At 36.3% G+C, this 18,877-nt stretch overlaps 1 protein-coding gene across 1 annotated transcript in view; it reads left to right on the top strand.

The window, feature by feature from the left end:
* The window catches only part of ghrhrb (growth hormone releasing hormone receptor b), a 32,125-nt gene extending 16,290 nt beyond the window's left edge, over positions 1-15,835 (top strand). The window contains exons 3-13 of the mRNA XM_015019305.1: positions 722-829; positions 5,704-5,801; positions 7,088-7,185; positions 7,281-7,413; positions 10,701-10,854; positions 10,970-11,030; positions 12,095-12,164; positions 13,554-13,645; positions 13,740-13,869; positions 13,946-13,987; positions 14,450-15,835. Of these exons, the coding sequence (XP_014874791.1) occupies positions 722-829; positions 5,704-5,801; positions 7,088-7,185; positions 7,281-7,413; positions 10,701-10,854; positions 10,970-11,030; positions 12,095-12,164; positions 13,554-13,645; positions 13,740-13,869; positions 13,946-13,987; positions 14,450-14,644 (1,181 nt within the window). The 3' untranslated portion in view covers positions 14,645-15,835. The remainder of the gene's footprint in view (positions 1-721; positions 830-5,703; positions 5,802-7,087; positions 7,186-7,280; positions 7,414-10,700; positions 10,855-10,969; positions 11,031-12,094; positions 12,165-13,553; positions 13,646-13,739; positions 13,870-13,945; positions 13,988-14,449) is intronic.
* The last annotated feature ends 3,042 nt before the right edge of the window (positions 15,836-18,877 follow it).

Here is an 18,877-nt window from a genome sequence, read left to right as displayed (position 1 = left end):
TATATATATATATATATATATATATATATATATATATATATATATATATATATATATATATATAACTGAAGTGAAGTCCTGTGAAATACATTCCTGGTTAACATTATTAATACTTCAATAAAATGCAGTCATGCAAAATTTGATCTGGTCTCATGTTGAAGGTAAATTACGTGCTATTTTATCATTAAATATCTTTACATATTTCACTACAACTATTTTGCAAACTCTTGTTTTTGATTGTACATTTGAAATTCACACCCTCATTGGGGTTAAATTTATTCAGTCAACAGTTTTGATTCTTAATGACAATAAAAGTCTCATTTTAAACCAGTATTATACAATTTTCTTCAATCCCACATTCCACAAGCCAACGTTTCTTATTTACAATGCAGTTTTTTAATTTGAGTATTTACACATTTTGAGGCTTTTTTTGAAAGTAGATAAAGTAAGAGCTCTGGCACATAAAATTCCCTTTTCGCTTGTTTTGCCTTTTAATGACAGTACATAGCAAGATCAAAATGTCTTGCTCTTAAGGTCCAGTTTATTTTGAGAAGAGAAACATTAACTCTTAGGTTAAGCAAACACATTCAAGAAAGTCAACAAACTATAGCTGTCTATTAATATTTGATTAATGTGTATAATTTTATTAAATGTGTTAACCCCGAACACATCGGTGCAGTCACTTTGGTAAATGTTTATTACATTCTGATTGTCTTCCCAGGTTGCCCAACAGATTGGGATGACATTTACTGCTGGCACCGGGCCAATGTGGGACAGGTGATCAGGGTTTCATGTACGAACATCTCTAAGCTGTTTGCCGACAACCAAGGTAAATTAATTTTTCAAAACACCGTCAGTGACATAAAAACCACAACTGAAATTCTGAGATGTGTGGGTGTGTCTGTTTTTTTTTTTTGTTTTTTTTTGTGCTGTTGCATGTTGCATTCTGAGAGTGTTCCTGCTCTAAAGCAACTAATGTACTCTGAAATATATGCTAGTTGTTTATGTTTATGATTCGAGTCCCGTAGAAATACTCTGGTCAGCAAGAAATTAATATTCCTGCCAGCAGCTGTGCTGACCTTTTCATTCTCTTGATTTTTTCTCTCCTTGACTATTTTCAGTCCATAATTTGTCTTAAAGCTACAATGATTTGACATTGTGAAGCTGAATTTCATTGTTTCTTTCTAAACAAAATAAAGAATCCTGTTTAAATAGTTTAAATCTAATACTATGATCAGTTCTGATCATCCATCATAGCACAGCCCAGAAAAATTACCATGTTATTTTGGAGGTCCCCTGGGACGGTGTTGTGTTTTTGTTGAGTGGTTTATGAAGACTGTCTAGTTTTCAGTGTGCACTGCTGCCTGTCTGTGTGCACAGACTGTTTAGATTACCCCTCCTGTCTCTTCCAGACCCCTCTCAGATCCAGCTGGTCTTTTTTTTTTCTTTCATCAAAACAATAAATGCACACATACAGGAAGGAATAAACAGCAAAAATAGATGAAATGATGGAAAAATTAATGAATGTCAGAGCAAATGAGGAAATGAATGCATTTAGAGCATTCATTTGCTCTGAATGAATGTTGGGGCAAATGAGGATTCAACAAAGAAAGACAAAACTTAGTTGACAAAAATACTACAAACAATGAAGGAGACACAGGAAGCATTGATACAGATGTTCTTGTCAAATGAAACCAAATGTAACATTTTTCTACACACAAAGTGCAAGAAACAAGGAGAGTTGGTCAAAGTTGATGATCATCTAAACACAGAAAAAAGACCTGTTAGAGGTTAGAAATGGTGTGAGACTAGTACTGAGTTTGGTCTACGACTATGAAGCTACAACCAGAGCAACAGTAGGATGATTTAGAGTATATTCAAATGTAAAATTGTCACAATAAAAGTCTGTCAAAAACAGTTACTGGATTTAGCAATAGTGCAGCGTGTGCATAAAAACATTGAAAAGAGTATAAAATATAGCAGAAGACAAAAAACTTTCTTAAAGCCTGATGATATTTTGATTGAAATATTATGGGAAAGGCAGGTTGCTAGGATGAAAGATGGACAAGAATGTTGACTGACTCAAGACTTATGCCCATCAACAATGTGCTTGGTTTTGCACCTTTTGATTGCACTGGAACAAGCAAAGAAATTTATGTCATGTCACCTAATGGTTCTCAGCCAAACTAGCAACAGCAGAGTGGTTACACAGATTGTGGATGCTGATAATACACTTGCGTGTTTCCTGTAGTGAAGTTGTTAGTGCAAGAAAAAAAAATGATTATGAGTGAAAGCTAACTGAAAACTTTGCTTGGATGCATCAGGAGACGAAGGTTATTGTGAATGACTTCATAACTCAGTGTTAGTCATTCCCTGGACCTTGCTGGGTTTCCTCCTCCACAGGTTGGTCCAGAGTTTCCAATGGGACTCTGCAAAAAAAATAAAATAAAATAAAATAATGAATTGGAAAATCAAACAGTTCAGTCAAGAGCCAGGAGCATGAGTTTGAAGCTAACACTGCTTGTTAAACGAGGCGATATGAGTTTTAGCATTGTCCCCAGAGTCGCAACCTTCAAACCTTAAATCGCATCCAACCATTTGCTGTAGCTGCAGGCTCTACATACTACGTTGTTCTGCTGCTGGATATCGGTAAATCCACCCACGACTCAAACCCCCACACTCTGCACCGAGAAGCTGGATAGCAATTTCACTTCATGAAACCTAGCATTTCACTGTAAACTTTGTCACTTCTGCTGAAAGGGTGAATTCAGTCTTGGTATCTGAAAACCTCTTAATGCGTAATAAAACTTCAGGAACTCATGATTTGAGCTCCTCCATTCTATCTGCAGGCCATGGTGGAAGAACAGAGAATGTAATTCAGCTCATTTAAATTCAGTTGAGCTGGTCAAGATGAACTTTAAAATTCAAGAATTTCTGTGCATATATTTTTATTTGATCTTGGACTCATATAGGAAGGCTTTTTTCCCCCGAAGTATCAATCTACACAAAAATAAAGAAGCAAATAATGAGCACATAATTCATTCACTGAAACGTTGCTCTTCCTCATCACCAGACTTTCACTTTCTGTCTTTTGCTTTGATATTCGTCAATACTCTTCACTTTGTGAAGAATAATGCAAAAGCGAATAAAAGGCACCATATAAATTAATGCAATAATTTTTTTTAACATTGACACAGATGTCACTCATGCTGGAATTCATGGATATGAATGGATTTTCTAGTCTATTCCAGCTTTACTAATTGTCACACCTGGTTCTTGTTAATCATCACACCTGTACCTTGTTGACTAATCATCACAAAGGTTTCTTGTTTGCGAACAATAAACACTTGTTCCCTATTTACCTATTACTACATTTGCATCATTAATGCGAGTCTTCTTGTTTATTTTGTAATTTAGTTTTAACTGTTGTAAATTGTTTTGTGACTCTATTTGAGAAAAGCGCCTTATGAATAAGCTTTGTCAATTTGTCATCACACCTGCTTCTCATTCCGTTTCAGATCTTCTTCATGTGCTCTTCACTAATTGTCAGAATTGCACTTTGGTTACCGATCATTCCACCTATACTTTAGGAATTAATTATCAAAGCTGCACATTGATTTTTGCAATTAGATCCAGACACCTGGTTCTAATTGTGTTTCCAAGCATAAAAATAAGGAAGACTGTAGACATTAACTTCTGTAATAGTGCTAAGATGGTTTTCACTGTCCATGTATTTTAGGATCTTTGATGTGCGAACTGCTACTATAGACAGTCATTGGCATTTTTAGAAGGTGTCTGGAGTATTTGCTGATTTTAGCTACAAGTGACTGTTCCTTAACCCTTGTGAATATCACATGGTCCACAATCAGCCCATTTCTCTTCCCTCTTTAAAAGACTTTTCATGTGATACTGGCTTTCCAACTATTGCACGCTGTTTGTCCTCAGCTTCTTTCTAGGGTATAAATACTCATTTGTTAGCTTTGTCTAGGTCAGATCCATTTCTGTTATTGTAATTTTGTATACAGTGAAAGGGATTCTTTGCTGTTTTTTTCTCTTTACAATAAAGTTGGCAATCATCATCATCATCATCCTCATGTTCCTGGCTGGATTTGTTTTTATTTTTTTTAACCCAACAACCATCTAGTTCTTTTATGACAAGCTTTTTTCTTGATATCTCGGGTACAAAAGAATAATAATAATAATAACAAAGCCTTTTTTTGAGTAATTGGGCTAGCTACTGCATGTGTTGCCTTTTTCAGCTGGTATTTCAGTCTGCATGTGTGCTGCTTATATGGTGAATGAGAAAATTGCAAAGGAGTAAAGGAGTGTATACATACCATATTCTGAAGGTTTGCAGAGGTTAGTTTTTGAAAAATTTGACTTAAAAACACAACATTCAAGAAGTAATTTCTTAATTTTTCTAAGCACAGATTCTTCTTGCTCCCACAGTGACTTAAAGAACTGCATGAGACATCAATCTTTTTGATTTTGTTCCTCCAGACAACATAATTGTTGTCTGTCTGTCTCTGAAAAAAACGTTCTTGTGATATTCTGGCTTTAATTCTCCTCATCAGCTGCTTTTAACGTCATTATGCTGAAAGAACAGTTAATCTCTCTTCCCTTTTCCATCCCCCACTGGCTTTGACTTTTGACAAGGGTTTGGCTACTTCTGTTTGACCATCATATATTTGTTTTCTGAAACAGGTTCACTAAATGTTTACCTATTGTCCAAATCCTATTCTTATGTCAAAAAACGTTGAAATGTGCACTGTGACAAGGCCCTCAATCCTGGCTTACATAATCATTTTATGCATAAAATAAACACTGCTTTCTGTTAATTTCGTCTTTTACATCACTCAAGTTGAACACATGAGATCACGGGCTGAATGTGCTTTCAGAGCAGGAAGCAAGAGGGACAGTTTCATAGCACACTGCATTCACTTGAGCATGTACTGTGGGACAAGTATGGGGGTTTTTCCCCTAAATTTTTCCCCATGTAGATCCAGACACCTGTCCAATTCATTGTTCAATTCTTAACATGTGCATCATCAGGGTGTCATCAGAAACATATTTCTCAGATCAGAAGAACACTGGGGCTTATCCAGGGGTCTTTCTGCATCAATTATACAGTTTTATAAACATTTATTTATGATGAATTATTTATTACAGGGTGATATTCAAAAGTGAGAAACTAGCAACAAAAACATCCTGAGTATCATTATGTGTCATAGTGGTTGTAAGTTTATGCATTAAAGGGGCAGTATTATGCAAAATCGACGTTTTTGGAGCTTAATGTAATGTTATTGGTTGTAATGTTATTCCCTCCAAAACATACCTGGGGTGTTGCTTTGATTCTTCCATACATTGTTTTGGATTCTTTGTAAGTGGTTAAAATTATTCTGTAAAAACCTTACAGCAGAGTAAGTGCAAACAAACAATGGCCAGGACCAAGACTTAAGAGCCATCCCTCAGAGTTTAATTTTAGTCTTTCTGAACCCAGGGGAGCTTTGTGAAACCTTAGTGGGAGATTCAGAAGAGTTTCTGCAATTTGACTTTCTAGAGTCCCTCTAGAACGTCCACGTAGTCCATTTCCAAACTCTTCAACTGCCCTAGTTTATATCAGAGATCAGAGTTGGTTTTAAGTGCTTCCTTTGCTACACCTCTAGCACATTTCCACTCTTTACTGTCTTTATCTTTTCTTAGCATATGTTTCAAGGAACTGCACAGAAAAGGGCTGGTCCGAACTCCTGGACTACCATGACACCTGTGTGTTTAAAGATGTTGAAGAGCAGGAGCCAGTGGTAAGACGTTATTATTATGTGAGTGGAGTTATATTTTGAACTGATCATTGTGAATATTTTTGTTTTATTGATTGTGCTGGGCCTCTACTCTCTGGGTCACATTTTTATTATTATTATTATTATTATTATTTCCTGTTGGGTTAGGGTTTGATTAAATGTTGCCCATTTTTATTTTTAAATTTATTTTCACCTTTCAGACAAAACTGTTGTGTTGCTGTGGTATAGTGTGAACTTTTGGTTGACAGCACTTATACAGTAAGAACCTACCATTAGAGATTTAATTACTGGCTATAAACTTCTGCTCTTATTATGCTCATAATTAGACAGAGTAGATGACAGATGTCAAAAATATAACATTCTTCTGCAACAATATGAGTCCTTACAGAAAAAAAAAAACAGAAAATGTTACTGTTTTTATTACAGTAAATCCCCTGCTGTCGACTTTGTTGCACTTGGACATACAGAACAAAAAAACATTATACGAGTTGGGAATATTTTCATCTGTACAGGTTAAGTTGTGTTTTAAAAGCACACAAATATTCAACTTATGGATTTCAGATGTGTACTGTTTAAAAGCAAGATTCTGATAATGATAGATAAGTAAAAAAAAAAAAAAAAAAACTTTCTTAGTGATATAAACCCTACACAAATTCACTGTATAACAAACAAATCAGGCAGGGAAAAAACAGGTGCCACAACCTGGTTGTGGATCCTTCTACTGATACTTGCTGAAGCATCTTTTCATTCAACTTCATCTGTCAGCATGCACATATTCACTTGCTATTATCTGACCATTCTGTTTTGCAAAGTTCTTCAGCTCAGTTTTAAAGACTTCTCTTATCCACAGCCCCCACAGATTTTGTGTTCCAGCAGAGCTGAGTCAAATGGCTGAATTTACCAGGCAATTCAATTATTTGTTTCAAGTGTGTTAGAGCAGGGACACATTTACAACATGCAACCAGATTAGGGTTAATAGTAATGTTCTTTACCCCTTTTTTTATTCCAAACATAGTTGTGTTTCAAAGGTCAAATCATATTAAAGATATAAAAAAATATGTACTAAAGTTCTTTTTTTTTACATACCCATAACTTTTATTTGAACAGACTCTCACTCAATTTGCTTTCCTCAGAATTTCAATGATCATCATTGAATCTCCCTAAAATATCTAAGTTATTCATTCACTAAGTTTCAGCAAACTCAACATTTTCTTTCTTTGATTATTGAACAACTTGTTGGAGAGCACTTTAATGTAATGTCCTAACTTGTTTTTGTTTGTCTCTTTTAGACAACATATTTCTCCAACTTTAAACAGGTGTACACTGCTGGCTATGCTACCTCACTCATCTCACTTATATCAGCTATTTTTGTCTTCACTGTTTTTAGGTAACAATTTAAAATCTTCTGCTACCTTTATTTATGCAGACACACACAGTGGGGAAACACAAGGTAATTCAAATATATTTGTTCTCTCTCTGCAGGAAATTTCACTGCACCAGGAACTACATCCACATAAACCTGTTCTTCTCCTTCATCCTGAGAGCCACTGCTGTCTTCGTCAAAGACCTGGTTCTTTTTTCTGATGCAGATCTGGACCACTGCTTCATGTCAACTGTGAGTGCTGACGTTTCATCACCAACTCACCAGTAGTAAGAATTTTGTAAAAGCAGAAATTGTTGTAGACCCAACATCTGAAAATGCTTCTGTGCCTCCTCTGAACAACTTGGACAGGTTTACTTGACCTGTTGTCTTGAAAGGAGAGAGATAGAAAGATAAAAATACAGGGGATGTCTCAGAGCATCAATGATGAGGTTTTCACTTCCTGCTTTTCTGCTGATAAAGCTGCTGTGAGAGGTGTGAGTGTCCCTATTGTTTGTTTGTGAGGCCTCAGCATCAGCACTTTCTGTGACTCATTTAGATGGGAAGTAAGGCTGAAATAGGGAGGATAAGAGTCGTACAGTTTTCCTCTGCAGTACTAACAAAACATGCACCGTGACTGACATCTTTCCAAGTCTGAATATGAATGGAAATACAAAAAAGATGTAAGTAAAACTCTGGTGTTTTTGGATGTTATACACCAGTGTCTAGAAGATGACCATTTTACTTTCTTAAATTTAGTTAATCAAACTGTCAAAATGGAATAATACATTTCCGACAACAGTATTTGTATTTTTAAGTTATAGACTGAGAATTAATGGATAATGAACATACATAGTGCTGTAGAAATGCCAATGATGGCTGCTGTCACCAACTAATGACTCCTCTAAATTGGAAAGAAAAATCAATTTTTGAAGCTTACTGTTAGAGAACTGTTCCAGAGACTGACATCTTGTAAACTCTAAATAACAACCATTAGATGCTATCTACAAGCCAACTGATTGTATGGGAGGCCACCTAAGTAACAGCATTTTTGTGCAACTATCACAAAGGTAGACATACAAAGTTGGATCAAGATTTTTGTTGTCAAAGAAAAAAAAAACATATCAAATTCATGTGGGGTTGATGTGAAGCAAAAATGAATATGTGGAAAAGCAGCCTATGGCAGAGATTCTCAATTATCACTGCCACATTCAAATGATGTATTAATAGCAGCACTTATTATCACTCTAGTGCTTGTCTGCAGTTCAAATTCATAAAACAGAAATCACCTTATCCAACAATATTAATAGACTCTAGTCATTAGGATATTTAGTTAAAAATTAACTAAATATAGAATAAATATATGTAGGGAAAAAGCTGTTAAAAAATGTTAAAGTATCAGTTTGATGGATCTATTTTTCCCCGAAGGCAGCAATTCATCCAGGTGGTGGGCAGGATAGAGTGAGTCTGTCAGAATATTGTATGCTCTCTGCAGGCAACATCGGTTGATGAATTGTCTGGAGTAGGTAGCTGTTGGTCGATGATGTTCCTGGCAGTATTTATAAATCACTGTAGAGATTTCTGTTTTTCTGCAGAGCCATACCACACCAAGATGCTGTGAAAGATGGAGTTATAGAAGGATGTTATGAGCTGTTGTAACAGGTTTACTCTCCTGAGTTTTCTAAGAAAATACAGCCACTGCTGTGCCTTCTCAGCCAGGACTGTGGTATTTGTTTGTCCATAGCAAATCAGTGGCCACATGGCCTTCAGCTTAACATGGATGTTCTACTTCTCTGTACCCATCACAACAAACAAGCTGGATTTATTTATAACCTCAAGTCAGACAGTGACCTCTGGGCAGTTCTTAATAAGCAGGATCTACACCAAGTCATTGATCACATAATTTATTGTCATATTCATTCAATGAGAAATCTTTCCTGTCCACCTTGAAATTAAGGGTTTTTTTTTATGACTTCTGCTTAGTTCTGACCCTTCATCTTCATGGGCCAGTGGCTGCAGCAGTTGTTGCCGTCCAGAAAACCGAGTCTTTTAGATGCTGTCACAGTGGTAGTTTTAAATATAAAGCAGGAAAACAGGGAAGCTGTCGATAACACAACTGGAGCAAACCACAGAGAAATCATGCCATTACCATGACAACTACACTGCTGTGAAAAAGTGTTTTTCCTCTTACAGACTTTTTCTGTTTTGGCCTTTTGTCATCCTGAAATGTATTTAGAACATCAAACTAAATTTTAATATTGGATAAAATTGACTTGCGTAAATACAATAAACAGTTTTCAAAGTAATCCAAACCAACCTGGCCCTCTGGGATAAAGTAAATGTCCTCTAAACCTAACAGCTAGATGCACGATCTGAGCAGCAACAACTCTCATCAAGAGTTTGCAATAACTGTTAGGTCAACATAATCAATTATGGCAAGCTTCTCGGGTCTTGAGGAAGCAAAGTAGTCCCAAAGAGTCACGATAATGTTGGACTGTCAGTATGATGATCTGATTTGGAAATGTTGTGCTAATTTTGGAACAAATATGAGATTATGCACAACTTCCAAAATTGTTCCACTTTTGTCTTGTCATTTCACAGAATGCATTCCCAAAACTATCATCATCATAAACTTCATGATGATGATAATTATAAAGAATGTCTTGTCAAATGTGAGACGGGTCTTTATGTGCTTTGGGGTAAGCAGTTGTTCCTTGGATCTCTGCCAGAGAAGCCAATTTACCCTGTATGTTGGCACATTAGTATTTATAAATCCCAAAGCACAGAAGGAGGCAGAGGTCTAGAGTATATCAAAGCTGTCATCCAAACTCCAAGAACACATTAAAAAGATGGACCCAAGGGATGAAGTGCTCAGTGAAAATCTCAGACAGTGGCAACTGGAAGAGAAGGATCTGAAGGAACCATCATGGGAGGAAAAGAACATGCATTGGATGTACCACCGACAGTTAGCTGAAGTGGCTGATATGACCAAATCCTACCAATGGCTGGAGACCTTCTGTACTGATGGACAGTACAGGAAGTGAGGTCACGGCACCACATGAGCAGCCCTTGATTACCAGAGCAATAAAGGCACAGATGTACCACACCAGGCAAGGCCCCAGCTACAACAGGGAGTAAGATACCAGCAAGAAAGGAATACGTGGAACACCATAACCAAGGGGATGATATACAGAAACATCTGTACGGATTGAAAACTGGTGACCCTAGGATTATCTATCTGTCTATTTATCTGCAAATTAAAAAAAAAAAAAACTTTTAAATTTTTAAATGTTTCAGTTTCTCTTCAATAAAAGTGTTAATGCCTCAAATTGAATAATTTCTGTCACTACAGTGACTGTACACCCAAAGTTTCTGGTTTGTGAAGAAAAAAAAATATATATATATATTTCCATTCTCAGCAAAAACAAAAAGTCCATGAACAACAGTTGTTATAAACTTTGGTAATGTAATCTGCCAAGTTAAGTGAAGTTTACAACCTTGTCTGATGTTTGTCTGATGTTTGTCTTTGCCTTGTCTGGCAGACAGCCTGCAAGTCTGCTGTGGCCTTTTTCCAGTTTAGTATCCTGGCCAACTACTTCTGGCTACTGGTGGAGGGGATGTATCTACAGACGCTGCTAGCACTCACCTTCGTCTTTCAAAAGAAATACTTCTGGTGGTATATACTAATCGGTTGGGGTGGGTTTTTCTGTTACTTTCTCAAAGTTTCTTGTCAGAGCAGTAATAAGTTTCTTTTGCGTAATGATTTGGTTTCTGTGTGTGTGTGTTTTTTTTTTTTTACCCTTTTTCCCAGGTCTACCGACGATAATCATTGCAACCTGGATTCTCACTAGAAACTTCTACAATAATAAGGGGTGAGCAAATGCTGTGGCTGCTGGTGAAAGTCAGATTTGTTTTTTTCTTGTAAGAATAAGTAGACACTGAAATAGCCAGATATTTTATTTAAACAACAATGCTATCACCTATATGCTTCATGTTAAAAGGGACATTTTTAGCTAGAAGAAAGGATTTTTTAGCTAGAACTCATTTTTTGAACTTCAAATTTAGACTTAGAAATCATCTCTCTAGATTTCCTGTCTAGAGTTGTAATCTGACATGTCAAGCCAGTTTGTATCTCTGGAGGTGATAAGCTGCTTAGTACAGCAGAGGAACAAGTAAATTAGAAATTGAACAATATGGCAAACTCTAAATATGGTTTCAGTTTGAACAGAAATAAAACTCCCTATCCAGAACTTATGGAAAATGTATTTGTTGTCCTGTTAGCAGTAAAAGAAGTTTAGATGCTTTATAAGGAGCCCAGAATAAAGAGCAATGTGCTTGGATACGAGGGAACATGGAGCTCATAAAATCCTAAGCTGCTTAAACATACAGTAGTTTCTAAGTAAAAACCAAAAAACTGGTTTAGAGAGATGTCAATCAGAAGTAGTACCTTTATTTCTGATTTCCAGTGTTCATAAAGCTTAAATGTATCTATATGGATTCCATCCCTTTCAGATCACTCTTTAGCAGTAATAGTATGAACACCTAGTAGAAGTGTTAAAAATAGATATTGTAAATCCTTTTCCAAGGGAGTGATTATTAGTTTCACCTATATTTTAAAACCTAGTTGATAGTTTAACTAGCTTTACCATTTGCAGGGTTAGCATGCCAAACAATATTCTGCATTGATGTTTCACCAAAAGAGTATTTTTCCAGATTGACTCAACCAATAAACAGGCAATTCTGCGAAGATGTTAAATCTATGGTCCTTTTAGAAAATTGGTAAAAATCACGATGGGAAGGTGTTTCAGAGAAAGATTTACAGTTTAATTTCTAACATTCTGGCTCCAGAAAATGTTGCATATTTCATGATGAGACTTAAAAGTGTGTGGCCTCATATTGCTCAGTTTACTGCAAAGCTGGATTTTATGCATCCCAGGTGCTGGGATGACACAGATGTGGCCTTCATCTGGTGGATCATTAAGGGTCCAATAACTGCCTCCCTACTGGTGAGTAGACTGCAGATAAAGTGGGAGCTCTTTATCTGATTGGCAGCAATCCACAGTTACAAGAAAGCAACTTATTTCTTGAGGTTTGATCATATGATAGACAAAAATAACTCAGTATGTTTGAGTGTCTTTATATTTGTTTTATAAAGTATTGGCTGTAGGTGGGATTTGACGTAGATCCTAAAAAAGATCAAATTGTTAAATTAATCACAATACAAACACACAACAAACTCCACATTTTCTTTAGTTGTTAAAGATTAAGTGTGTATGGAAAGGCTGTGTGTGAGAAACAACACTTTTCCCGTTACAAAGGAACTAAAAGGAGGAGTTGAAGCCAAGTACGTTTAAATAAAGGATTTGGTTCATTGATTATCGCCTGTGGGATCAGCTCTTTGTTAGCACAATGCCAGGGTGGAAAGGCATCAACAATCTGTAGAAAAGCAAACATTGCTCCCAGTCAATCTGGGAAGAGTCGCAAGGTCATTTTCAAACTATTTAAAGCCAATTATTCTACAGTGAGAAAATGTTTTTATAAGTGGAAAACATTTAAGGCAGTGTCCAGCAGTTACGAGAATGTAGCACATTCCCCCCTGGGTCACTCTGGGCATTTCTCAGTGAAGGAACAAATCCCAAGAGCTCCATCTCAGTCTCCAGAGACCTTATCCATGTATCATATTTTACATTTTACATGGATAGTTACTATGAGAAAGCTGTTTTTTTTTTCTTTTTCTTTTTTTTTAAGAAAGAATGGTAGCACAACTTAGGTGTGCAAAGCTCCATGTGAACAAAACTTGCTTTGGAACATTGTGTTAATGATGGATAAGACCAAAACAGAGAGTTTTGGTCAATATGCAAAGCGCCATGTTTTTAAACGGCAAACATTGTAACTGTTGAGCATAGTCATGGAAAGTTGTTGAATTAGGGTTGCTTTCCCAAGACAAGACCTGATCACCTCTCAGTCATTGCGTTGACCATGAAGTCCTCTTTATGATTATGTTTTACAGTGTCAAATGGCCCAGTCAAAGTTCAGATCCTAACCTGTTTGAAATGATGAGAGGGAACCATAAAGAGGGGTTATTACAAAGTTTTCAATCACTTAGTGCCATTTTATATCGCAATTAAGTAATTATGTTTCCTTAAGTTGTACAAATAATGTATATGTCAAACCTAAAAGAACTTGGAATCCTAAAAATAGCCTCTGTCTCTTTAAAAAGCTCCTACTCTTTCCAACGCTCCGCCTTTAGCACGTCAACACAGCATTGGACTGAGAAGTAATTCATATGATAAGCTCACCAGACATGCAGCTCCACCAAGTGTTTGTTAATTGCTGCTAGAGGAGTTGAGGACCAAAACATTGAGTAAACAATATAATGTTTTTCTTCTATGTAGGTGAACTTCATCATCTTTCTAAACGTGATCCGTATTCTGGTTCAGAAGCTGACGTCTCCTGGAGTCGGTGGCAACAATACGAGTCACTTTAAGTGAGAGAGCATAAATACTTCTCTATGAGCATCCGTGCTGACACATGGCTGTATACCCATGTAATCCTTATGTCTCTGCTGTGTGTGTTTGCAGGCGACTGGCCAAATCCACACTGCTGCTCATCCCACTTTTTGGGATGCACTACATGGTGTTCGCCTTCCTACCGGAAAATACAGGAGCAGAAGCTCGGATCATCATCGAGGTTGGCATGGGATCCTTCCAGGTACGACAGAAACACATTTTTAAAAATAAAGGAAAATAAAGTTTCACAACTTTTATCACATGTTCATCTTTTAAAGGGATTTGTTGTAGCCTTGCTGTACTGTTTCCTAAATGGAGAGGTGAGTACATGTTATGCATATTCTCTCTTTTGATCTGTCCATTCAGAGAACTGAATCTCACATAGCCAATAAGTTCAAATAAATGTTGAAAATCTATTTTATGATGTCAGGACAAGTTTGATTATGTTATTGAGTTGGTTATTACCACCATCTGGTGGATAAAATTGTTGATTTGTCTGGTATCTTTCTTCCTTTAATTAGCCTCACTTATTAAATTCTGGTAAAGGAGTTCAGATGTGTACTGTACATATAAATATTAAAATGATCTCTTTGTTCTTTATCGTTCCCTTCCCAGTTATCAAATTTTCTTGCAATCTTTCAAAACAGAGTTGTCAAGGTTTTGTCAACATATTTCATAATTTGTAGTTTATTGGGATGGCTTCTTGTGTTGTCAAAAATATAAATGACTGCGAGCAAATGTTGGTGCTGGACCTTTTCATCAAAGTTGTGTTTGATGTTTAGGTGCAGGCTGAGTTGAAGAAGCGATTTTGGAAGTGGCAGACTGAGAGTTACCTGAACTACAGTAAACGACGGCGTACGCTGTTCAACGAAAGCAGCACGGTCACACAGATATCTGTTCTGGACAAATCCAGTCCCAAAGAGCAGCAGAGCTCCGAATCACATGCCCTTACACCCAACAATGTGTCTGCAGTCTGAAAACCATGAGACGGGTCCAGCAGATGAGTTGTTGTTGTTTTTTTGTATCGCACAGATCATGCTGTGCATAGACTACACCTCAGAGCCTGGTTGTTGGCGGGTGTGTTTATCCTGAACTGTGAGACCTCTGAACTTGCTGTGCAAGAAGTCGGCATCGTCCCACACACGTTTTACAGCACATTCAGATTTCCCCCCAGACACCAGAGTTTACAGTGTTGCTGGAAAACTACGTCATTTGCTTTGGGGCAACTCCTCCACATTTTACTTTCCAACACTGAACTCTTTCTGCTATTTAAAGAAGAGATAAGAAAAAAAAAACAAAAGGTGAACAGGAGCCTTGTTCAAAACTGAAGTAAATCAAGGTGGAGCAGAAATGAAAAGAAGTACATTTTAATTCAACACAGTCCCAAAGCTTTGATTTACCAGTCTTTTTATTAAGTTAGAATAGAAAATTTGTCACAAACAACTCAACTAAAAACAACAAAATACATTACATCAGAAAATAAAAGATTTTGTACAGTGAACAAAGAGAGTTTTTATTATGTCAAATGTTCACATTTTCCCAACAGACACAAACTAAAATGGCTTTGTGGTACTATAAGTACAAAAATACTTAATAAGAGATTAAGGTGTACATTTTCTTTCTCAGTCGATGCTGAACCTGCAGCCGCAATACTGACCTGAATCCTGAACATAAGTAGCCATTTCTTTTGCCTGTACTCTGTGTCATTATGGGTAATAATTTTAATCTGGCGGATGCCTTTATGAGGAACTCTTGGGTGCAGTAAGAGGAAATCATACTTGTATACAAAGATTATCAATTCTTTTCATCAGTTGCTACTCTGACAGTTGTAAAATTATATGATCAATAAATGAGATACTTTTTTTTTCAGTAGGTAAGGCATATTTTACGTTTAAACTTTTAGCCTCTAGCTGAATAACTGAAGGTTTCCTACAATCCCTTAGATGCCGTGCAACATCAACACCCAATTTCACAACAATTCTGCTGGCTTTCAGGAAGAATTCAGAATCAAACATATTTATAAGCTTTTCTCACTCTTAATGTTTTACTTTTAAAGTCAAGGAATCCAAGGGGTTCCATGTTTCTTTTCATCTAAGCAGACTTCACAGCTGAGCCATCTTTTTTTTTTTTTTTTTTGGACCTATGACGTTAGATTGCAAAAGGAGATGTAAATAGAAGCCTCTTTCTCAAGGATGTCAAGAACTTGTGTGTTACCAGCCTGGCATGGCCATGAAGAAGATATACTCCAGCCATGAGGCCGCTATAGGCAGACCTGTTTAAAATTCCCTGATGACCATTGCACACAAATGTATACTCTATCATTTTTGCTACCAGACTCCAACCATGCTCCAACAAATTTTATCAGAACCGACAGAGGCTGAAAAAGGTTTTCTGGGTGCCATGCCACACCTTATCAGCTTGACACCAACCGTTAACCCACTCATGTGCATACTCTAATACGCATAGATGTACTTTTAATAATGACCAGAAGACCTTCCTGCAATTACTTCGAGAAACTATGAACCCAATAGTTACCTGGTATTATTGCTTGTGTGTGTTTGTCACCAGTTTCTTTACGTTTGTCCAACAATCCATATAAAAAAAAATAAATAAAAATAAAAAAAGCTGTGATACCTGTGATTTTGAGAGATCCAGCATCACCTTTTTTCTTTAAACTTTGGTCATTCCTGTGTTACATTACATGTCTATTTAGGAGATGAAAATCCATGATGCCATCCGTGGCTATGTCTGCAACATGTTGCACAGTGCATTAGCGCACATCTGGAGCACTAGACTGTAAAAGCCTTTTGTTTTGTCTTTGTGAATGAACAGTGTTTTGTGACTGTTGCAGTTGACTCAAATGATTTATACACTGACCATACTGAATTAGACCGCTGACCTCATAGTGATCATAAATCTGAGCAACTGCAGCTGCCACCACAGCTTGTACAGTAGGCACTAGGCATGGCTTCGTCTGCCTCTTTTCTGGTGTGTCCATCACTCTGGAAGAGGGTAAATCTGGACTCATCAGATCATATGACCTTCTTTCATCACTCCAGAGTCCAATCTATATGTTCCCTTGCAAGTTGTAGAATTTTCTCCAGTTAGGCTCACTAATTAATGGCTTTCTTATGGCTACACAACAACTGTTTGGCAACAATTGGCTGAGTTCGCTTCACATTTTGCATGTGGAACTACTTTACCTTTCACTATTGAACATAGCAGATTTCTTCCACTTCAATTTATTTCACCAAACACTTCATTGATCACAGATCATGGCCATTCACAAGTTTTTCCCAACCACATTTCTCAAGACAGTTTTAGTAGTTTTCTCAATCTCAGTAATGTTTTCTCGGCCTGATGCCAATGCATTCTTAAACAGAGTAACATTTTTTCCACCACCACAGGATTTGTCGTGCAACGTGCTCAGTTATATTCAGGTGGCGACTTATTTTCACAGGCAATGTATACATATAACGTGTTAATATACATGTATATTTAAATGTTTGTATGAAGGAGATATAGGCCTCAGCTACTGACCACTACCGTGCCTTTTTCCACACCGTTTTTCAGTGTTTATCATCAGCGTGGGTGAGTTACATTTGTTGATTTTGTGCAACTGTACCTTGTACTTCATATACATATTTTTATGCTGAACAAATTTGCCTCTGTGTTCTTTTGTAATTTTAGAAAGGATGATTTAGTGTGATTAATATGAAGTTAAGATGCCCATGTCGAGTGTGCGTACTCTCATCTTACCGTATGATGATAAACGGAGCACATATGTAATAATTCACTGCTCAAATGTCGAGAAGTATTGAGCCTTGGTGAACTAATTTATGGACTTTTACGTAATTTGTCATGTTACAGCCAGAAACTTACTATATTTCATAGGCTTCTGTGTGGTGGACCAATACAGAGTATTGCATAATTGTGAAGGGAAAATGATACATGGTTTTTAAAAGTTTTTTTTTTTTTTTTTTTTTTACAAATAAAATACTAGGAATGTGGGTTGAGTTTCTCTTCTGTACCTTTACTCCGATACACCTAAATATAATTCAGTGAAGCCTTTCATCTTGAGAAACCATCTAATTAGTAAAGAATCCCAAAATGTAATTTATTTAGATTGTCTTTACAGAATGCATTACAAAAAAAATATATAATTTTTTTAAGGTGTCACTTATCTGTTTGGGTAAACAGATAAAAAAAGAGATTTTTGTCACCTTTTTTTAAGAAAAGAAAAGTAGATTTTGCAGTATAAATATAGTTTTGGTCCATGTTTACATGAAACTATTCTATGCACTCTGGAATGAAGTCCAGATCAAATACATTGAGGTTTATGGTTATAAAGTGACAAAATTTAAATAAATTTACTGGTGTGAACATTTTGGGACAGCATGAAAAATTTGTGCCAACAAATGAACCAACAAGTTAAACATTTATTTTTATACACTTTTTTTTTTTCATAATATACGAAAACACTTGATATTCACAAAAAAAGATGACATAATGAAAACAATTAAAAAGGAGCAATTAAAAGAAGCTCACATTATACATTCAGCAACCTAGAAACAAAGTGCTGAGCCCAATGTCATCATTTCAGCAGATTCAATCAATATAGTTAGGCATATCATTTTAAAACAGCCACTACAATAAAAAAAAACTAATAAAAAATCTGGCCATGCTTCACAATAAAAACGAAAGGTCTTTCAGCTTTTATGGCACTGTACTTTCCCTCATGTCTGTCAACATTCAAAGGAAAAACTTTTTACAGAGTGAGAACTAAGCTCCACAAAACAGTTCACAGTTAACGCCCGCAAAACACACCGTTTAGCTTATTTGCTGCCTCGTGCAGTCTTTACAGTAGTTTCAGCTCAAGAGAATACCCTCTCTTATAACCTTGTCTCACAAAAATGCATGCATCGGCCTTTCTGAGTATGGGGGAATTACATGAGGCTTTATTTAATAACACAATCCCTATTTAAGAAAAATAATATTAAAAACATGAGAACAATCGACATAAAATCTTTAGATGGCAGCTATTCACATAAAACTCAATTTACATTTACAAAGTACAACATTTGCAGCTTGTTTCTGTTTTGCACATTTAAACTGCAGTTTAAGTCACAACTGTTGGCTACAGAAGACTTCAACTAACTACTTCATACTTCAGAACAAGTTCAAATAATAGATGCGGTATAATAATAATA

This window comes from Poecilia latipinna, unplaced genomic scaffold (assembly GCF_001443285.1).
Source record: "Poecilia latipinna isolate Pla-1442-1.1 unplaced genomic scaffold, P_latipinna-1.0 Scaffold81, whole genome shotgun sequence".
In the NCBI taxonomy this organism is placed as follows: domain Eukaryota; kingdom Metazoa; phylum Chordata; class Actinopteri; order Cyprinodontiformes; family Poeciliidae; genus Poecilia; species Poecilia latipinna.
Note: the sequence above shows the minus strand (reverse complement) of the source record. Positions and strands in the feature narration are given on the sequence as shown.